This window comes from Saccostrea cucullata, unplaced genomic scaffold (assembly GCF_032062105.1).
Source record: "Saccostrea cucullata isolate Sc308-1 unplaced genomic scaffold, CSIRO_AGI_Scuc_v1 ctg23804, whole genome shotgun sequence".
Taxonomy (NCBI): Eukaryota; Metazoa; Mollusca; class Bivalvia; order Ostreida; family Ostreidae; genus Saccostrea; species Saccostrea cuccullata.
The window spans coordinates 1-8,226 of NW_026940394.1; the positions used below are offsets into that span (position 1 = coordinate 1).

General features: G+C 34.5%; 1 protein-coding gene across 1 annotated transcript; it reads left to right on the forward strand.

Annotated features, from left to right (window-relative positions):
• Positions 1 to 1,713: 1,713 nt before the first annotated feature.
• LOC134255336 (inversin-like) lies at positions 1,714 to 8,015 on the forward strand (the record flags this gene model as incomplete). The annotated part of the gene is made up of 14 exons (XM_062737859.1): positions 1,714 to 1,848; positions 2,671 to 2,797; positions 3,040 to 3,206; positions 3,493 to 3,666; positions 3,889 to 3,954; positions 4,201 to 4,302; positions 4,791 to 4,889; positions 5,206 to 5,281; positions 5,505 to 5,611; positions 5,855 to 6,020; positions 6,462 to 6,669; positions 6,879 to 6,959; positions 7,554 to 7,650; positions 7,909 to 8,015. Coding segments are annotated over exons 1-14 (1,658 nt in total), but the record flags the coding sequence as incomplete, so codon positions are not given.
• Positions 8,016 to 8,226: the final 211 nt, after the last annotated feature.

Genomic DNA, 8,226 nt, shown 5'->3' on the forward strand with positions numbered 1-8,226 from the left:
GGATCCAAGATGACTTCGCTATATCCGTAAATTCGCAATATCCGTGTTCGTACTAACCAAGTTTTGCTGTATATTAGTTGTAAAACTTGAAAGAGTCATAAAGAAACCTGATCTTACTGATCAGATGTTTAAGTATTGATAATACTTTGGTGTTAGTATTACTGTAAAGCAACTTTTATTTGTGTGCGAGAAATATATGCGAGTTCTACTCTACAGACCTGCCTTAACCCTTCCGCTTTTGGTGTAATTTTTCCGCTTTCTACCAGAAATTTACGCTATTACGCCACTTATATTAATTTTACGCTTTTGATATTTTGGTATATATAAAAATTCCATGATTATGAACGTCTAGATTTAGCGCTAAAGTACGAGACGCTGAAATGAAATGAGAAGTTCTTATGAAAGTAATTAATTAAAGATCGATAGCGCAAGTAATATACCTAGTGGTTACATGTAAACTGGTATGGCGAGAATTTGGAAGTAGACAAGAAGACACTACTAACATTAACTATTAAATGATATTGCAATAAGTACAACTATTTCTGTGCTCAATTTAGTTTACTTAATCATTGCTTAGAACAAGATAGAGAAATGTGAGTGTTAAAAAGATTAAATACAATTTTATAATGTACAGGAAGTGTAAACATGAAAACGCAAGCCTTCAATTAAGTGATTTGATACAAATTGACCAGATGCTACACTAAGGGTGTACGATTGAATTGACTTTGATATAGGATACTGGTATTTTACAACACTTTTTGCCAATAGATGATTCGAAAAATTAAGAAAAGTTTATGCTAGCTTTGTTCAGTAATGTAAAATTTCGGTTGTTTTGAAAGAAAATAAAGTATAGTAGAACAAAAAAGAAAAGGAAAACATGACTGATTATGCTTTTAACTCTGAAATTCCACCAAAAATGTATTGAAATTACACTCTCGCAATGAAAAGGGTAGGCAGGTCTGACTCTATCTCGCAAATATTAATCGCAGTGAACCATTCATTTTTCCTTAAGTATTTGTAGTCCAGAACGGTTCTTCAGTCACGAAAATTAATTGTGACGGATTGATTTCAACTTAATGAATCATAAATAAAATATGACGCAAATAATAGTTGGTTTACAATATTCTTGAAAAATCATAATTTTTTTACTTTCGCATCTATAAATACAATGTATGATTGCATCCTGTATTAATTATGCATAGTATGAATTATGGAGATATCTGATTTAAGTGACTGACAGTCACTACAATGTGGATAACTATATGAATTATCTTTAAATAAATAAATTAATTTTCATGAGATTGCTATTTGGTACACTGTATTTATAAACAAGACAAATTTTTTTATGAATATCAGTCTTTGCTCTGTTTATTCTTTAATAATACTAAATATATATACACTCACAATAAAACAATTTTCACGAGGAGACAGACTTAAAGCTTGCATACATATACATATAAGTAAGTATGCAAAAATAAAGTTCTCGCAAATAAAAAGTAATTTACAGTAGTCAAGCTTAAGCGTCTGAAAAAGGCTGTTTCAAACATTCGTAAGACTCGAATTCATATGAAGGTTTGATTTGTCTTCTCGCTGCGACATACACACACGATTTTTAATGTGTCAATGATTGAGATGTCAAAAGTATTGCATTTGGATTTTGATAAGAACATAATTCTTCATAACTGAGTTATTTAGGAGCATATTCTATATTTTAACTCCTTTTGAAGAGTCCTATGAACAGGAAATCTATACAAGAACTAAAAATTAATGCATGTACGTATTCTCTCTTTTCAGATAGCTGGAAATGACTTGACATCAACGGGGCCAGAGAGGGCCCCAAACCAATCAGTAAGTCAAGAGAAGTACAAGGTTATTAAAACAAATTTACAGATTTAATTGCCTGCATGGATGTTTACACTTCATTCAGTTATTTGATTGCCAATGTGAAGAAATATAACTAAGTGTTCATTTCATCTTTATATAATAACCAGATTTTTATGCCCCCCTGATCGAAAGATCTCGGGGGGGAATATTGTTTTTGTCCTGTCTGTCACCTAGCCCATAACTATTGCGCTTTCATTAGGGCAAGGCTTTTAAATTAATATTTGATATGAGTGTGTATTATGACACCTTTCCATTGGTACAGAAAATTTTGATCATGTGACCTCAACTGTTACTTTTGACCTACATTTGAAAAACTTGAACATTGTATGGCCATAACTATTGCACTGTAGAATTGTGTAACCATCAGGGGCATAGTATTTCAAAAACACATATTATTTTTAATTTTTTGATTCAAGAGGTCAGTGAAACTCAAGTTATTCAGCTTAAAGCAACAATATCATGGACTGAAAAACCAATTATTTGCGTCTTTTATCATAACATCCCTTACACCAGATGTAAATTAATTTAGAACTATATTAGCTTATGCTGTCACACCAACTTTCATTCACAAGTGAGAAATATCTGGGGGTATCGCAAATATTTCTCATCACGAACTAATTATTCATCTTTCATGTTTATGCAGAAAATTAGAAGATAGGGATGGATTCCAAACTAAAAGATGTTGTAAATGATAATTGCTTTACAGTAGTGCTAATAAGATTCTTGAAATTTACATAAATAAGATGGGTTTGCTTTGTTTAAGATGAGTAAAATATTTCCCTGTAGATGGATGAGAGCACCGGTGAAAATATAAGGAAAGATGAGCAAGATCTCAAGAGGTCAGATGCCGTCACGCAGATGCACGCCGCTGCAGTCAACGGCGACAAAGCTCAGCTGGCCAAAATCATTGTCTGTGAGTTGTAGCTTTATATTCTGTTAATATAGGCACATTTAAAAAATGGCAGCTAGTTTAATTTTAAAGTAGTTAAGCTAGTTAAAAAAAATTCTACAAATATTACAGTTTGTCATTCTATAATGGCATCCATTTTTTATCCCCAAATAAGAAAATACTACTTTCAATGATTGTTATGTAATTCAGCCTTGACCTGTATATTTAATATTTTTAATAGACTCAGATTTGTTGTTCTTTCACAGCTAGTGGACAGGATATTGACCATGGGGACCAGTTTGGGAGAACCCCCTTAATGTTTACAATCCTTGCTGACCGACTGGAGTGTGCAGAACTTCTGCTGAGGGCTGGAGCCAATGTAAACTGCAAGGATAAAGGTGGTCGTACCGCCCTCCACTGGGCAGCCCATAAGGTTAGTCTCGGTTAACAGTGAATGTATTACAGAAATAAACACAACAAGTTTCCATTAAGAAAGTATTCAATTGTGACAAAGTTTTGGATTTTTTAGTTACTACAGTACTGTAAAACCATGGTATATGTTGAACATCAGTGTATCTTGGATACCTTGGAGATTTCAAAATGAGTTGTTTGTCCCAACTGCCTTATTCCCACATACTTGAATATCTCAAAGATTTTTGTAGGCTTTGTTGAGTTCTGGATAAGAAGGTTTGACTGTACATATTCCATCTTATTTACAGGGTAACCTGAGAATGTTGAAACTACTCCTGGCTAAGGGGGCCAGTATAAGGGACAAGGACAACGAAGGTCAGACAGCGGTACATCTCTGTACCAGGCATAAGTCACCCAAATGTATGGCTCTACTGCTACGGCAACTGTCACCAGGGGAAATTGATGACCAAGACAGAAATAAGGTACGGAAGTGAACTTTGATATTATCCCTCATAAGTGCTCAGTATGCATATTACCCTGGTTAGTAAACACATAGTGCTGACATCATCTGCCTCTTGATATTTCTGGACATGAATGAATCTAATTTTAAAAGTTTTACTGAATTCTTGTAAAGAAAGGAATTATAGTAACTGTTGTAGAATATTTGAAAGTAGGATTGTAATTAATTTGATTGTTTTCCACAGAGAACAGCACTCCACTGGGCAGCATCATATGGCAATATGGAACACGTGAAAATGTTGATCAAACAGGTAGGTTACATGAACAAAGTGCATGTAAGGCTAACTACCATTCATTCTTATTCATGCATGTATAAAAGGATTGGGGTTTTCATTAAATATTTAAAAATTCTCTAAAATTTCAGCTAAAACTTTTTCTAGGATAATCATGGATGTTCAGGCCATGCTGGCCTTTGTTTTCTTAGTCTTAATTTCACCAAAGTGGTATATATTGTGCACTTTGTTGTCAGTTGCTGTTATTGTTATATTATTATTTAGGATTCTAACATTGGTATTCCTGATGTCGAGGGGAAGACACCACTCCACTGGGCCGCCAGTAGCCGGGATTCAGAGGCAGTCAACTGTGTCAAAACAATACTGGTAAGACTTCCTGGCATATATTCTATTAAATACTGACACCAATGTGTTTAGGAAAGTTTCACTCTCAAACTTATTATCACTTCCAAAGATTTTATGGAGCAAGAACAACAATTCATGAAAATTTTGTCTCCCTAATAGAGTGGATGACTATCTTTTACAAAAAAAATGGTGTCACGAAAATGAAGTTATTTAAAATACTTGAAAATCCCAGATTTACAGAGGTGTGCATAAGTGGAGGATAATTTTATGTTAAAGGCAACTGGTCTTAAAAAAAAGCAAAATTAAATAAATCCAGATGTTTCATGGCTTTGATTTGTTAGATGTATCTGTCCTGTATTCATTAATCTAATGTAGAACTGTCACTTTTCTCAATATAAGTAATAGGCATATTATCAATTGCAGTTACTATTATCTGACATTACTACAAATACACTGTACTATGATACATCTTATGTTTTCCACAATGGCTGAATTTCCTGTATTTACAGGATACCACGCCCAGCGTTATAAATTGGCAGGATTACGAGGGACGAACAGCCCTTCATCTGGCCGTAGCAGACGGGAACGAGGCCATTGTTAGAGCACTGGTAGACTTTACTTGTATTCACTGAATATTTCAATGAAGACCTGACCCTGGGGTCATAAAAATTTGATGTGCTCACTTTTGATCTCGGTCTCACTTTTACCAAAGGAATATGTACAAAATGTAGTGGAAAAGTGAGACTGAGATCAAAAGTGAGCTCATTTAAGTTATATGACCCTGAGGCCTGTTCATATTTTTAATTTAATGCCATTAATTTTGAGTTCTAGTCTTGATAACCGGACACATTGGTTTCATGAGACACACTATTTAGTACTGTAATACCCTAATGCCTGTTTTGATTTAATTGTGCTATCTTTCAGACGGCGGTGGAGAACTGTAATGTGTCTGCTCTAGATAACATGTTCAGGACACCATTACACTGGGCAGCTGTATTGGGTAAGTTTCAAATACATGTGTCACAGTGGATTAAATTTTGAAAATTCAATAAGATCTGCACAAACATTACTTGCATAAACTCTCTCAGAAAAGTCAAAAACCGATACAATATGTTGTATGTTATAGGAGAAAGCACAGAAAATATTACATTGTATTAGCAGACATTCTCTTTAGGGTGCAGACAGGCAGTGCACGTTTATCATGATCTCTAATTATTTGACAGGCCATTCTGCTGTGGTTGCGCTGCTGCTGGACAATGGTGCTGAATATTCTGTATCAGATTCTAATGGTGCCACTCCACTCCATTATGCTGCCCAGAATAATCACTATGTGAGTTGAAAAAAAAATGATGTACTGATAGAGTCTTTTTTTTAATTTTAAAATGATTTTATTAACTAGATTGCTAATGCACAGTTTCGTTTTCCTGATATGGTTTTCAAATTAATTTCAGAGCAAAGAAAATGTTATATTCAAATAAGGGTGCTGATGATAATCTAAACAAAGGGGAATAAATCTTAATAATCTATTTGCATGACAAATGTGATTTGATGTTAATTTTCTTTTCTCCTATAGGAAACTGTTGAGGTGTTCCTTTCGTGTAAGAATGTTGTAGATGAGCCAGACATTGAGGGTCGCTCGGCGTTTATATGGGCTGCTGGGAAGGGTGCGGACGAGGTCATCGGAGTCTATCTCAAACATAATGTGGACATACAGCAGGTAGACAGTCACGAAGGATCAGGTAAGTCCACTTAACTAGGCATGTCCATTACTTACCAGTATGGAAAATTTAATCCTGTTGTGTATCTTAGTGAAAAAAATTTCTGTAAATTCCTTTTATTTCGAGATGATTAGTACACATTTACTGCAAAAGTGCTCTTAGACAATCGCAAGAACAATTACGGTTTTCACAAGTAGATGGTTGCTCAACAGATTTTTCATATATATCAGCACCATAACAATAAAGTATATTTAGGAATCTACTGTATGTGGGTGAAACTGATGATCCTTTAATGATTTTTAATTGCAGGAGTAATTTTTAAAATCTTCTTGAAACTTAAGATTGATGAATGACATTCTCTTACAATTTATTGAATTTGGTGATTTTATGAATTTTTTTAAAATTTTCAAATGGCATTCCTTGTAGAAGTTAACTAAATCATCACTTTCTTTGGTGTTTCAGCCCTTCATGCTGCAGGTTTGTCAGGTCACGCTTCGACGGTGAAACTTTTACTGGACCACGGAGCTCACATCGATGCCGTGGACCGCCTGAAGCACACCGCCTTGTTCCGAGCTTGTGAGATGGGACACACCAGTGTGGTTCAGTCATTGATTGATTATGGTGCTAGAGTCGATGTTCTGGATTTCGATGGGAGGTCACCCCTTCATTGGTAAGATTTTATTCAATACACAACTGGAAGTTCATGAAAAAAAATTTTCTCTTGAGGATACGCATTTTCAGACATATGGCAATTACATGTACTTGCACCAATGATTCTTTGAAGAAATAAGTGTGACAAACGAAGAAAAAAACAATGGTGAAGTTGTCTTTTTTTCTTCTGACATGTTTTAAAAAACTGTTTTGTTTCCTCTATAACAGGGCAGCTTTAGGTGGCCATTCCTATATTTGCCAGACTCTCATTAAGTATGGCGTGGATCCTAATATCAGAGATTACTCAGGGTCAGTCGATTAATAAGTCATACTGCAAACCAACTTTTATTCACAATGACTTTATTTCGCGATTTACCAAGTCTATTTTGGATCTGTTGTTAATAGACACAGAGACTTTAAAGAACGGTTTGCGGTGAGAAATAATCGTGATGATGAGGCTCTCGCGAACTAGCTGAAATTTCTCATGCAGGAATAAAAGTTGGTTTACAGTAATCTCATATGTGTACAGCATTTTTTTTTCGTTGGGAAAGACACTTTGTTTTTTTTGTAGGACACTTTATAGTATATTTATTTCAATAATTTCAATTATAATTTAGGATAACATAAAGTGAGATTCTGAAGTTAAATTCTCGTCATATATGTAGATCTAAAGCATACATGATCAGCTTGTAATTAAATAAACCTTTCTCTGAAAAAGTATCGAACCAAAATTATAATCAACCAAATATAGATACAGAAAGTATTTAAGTGAAATTCACCAAAATTGAACTTTGTCAGTACAGTTCTGTCTTTTTAAATTGAAAGTGATTAAATATCCCACTGATTTAGAGGAAAAGAATGTGCCTGCATGATATGAGCTTTCCTCTTTCTTGTCTCCTACAGGCGGACTCCTTTGCAGTGCGCTGCGTATGGTGGTTTTGTGAACTGTATGTCAGTGTTAATAGAACACAAGGCAGATGTTAATGCCAGGGACAGAGATGTAAGTCAAGTGACAGGATGTACATTTCATTATAATTAAATTAAACCCTAAGGGTTTAAAATTTAATGTTTCATACAAATTAATGTACATGAAATATATATATGTAAATATCTTTATAGTTCTACTAAACTTTAGGAAGTTACGAAATTTCAGCATTTCATACATGAATTGTACATTTCATTGAAAGTGAGTAATTTATAACTTGAAGATGAAAAGTTGATAATTAGATAGACATTAAATAATATTTGACTATTTCAGGGTATGACAGCTTTACACTGGGGGTGTAGTAAAGGACATTTAGATGCTGTTAAGTTACTGATTGAGTACCAAGCCTTTCCTAACCACATGGAGATGACAGAGGACAGGTTAGTGTCTCAGGCACATTGAACCATCACTCAAGTGCATAGTTGATATGAAATCTGAGCTTGATTGATAATAGGCAATATTTCTACTCTAACCTTATTACTGTAAAAAACTTTTTATACCCCCCGCAAACGAAGTTTAGGGGGGGTATATTGGAATCACCATGTCCGTCTGTCCGTCTGTCTGTCTGTCTGTAGACGAGATTTTGTCCGG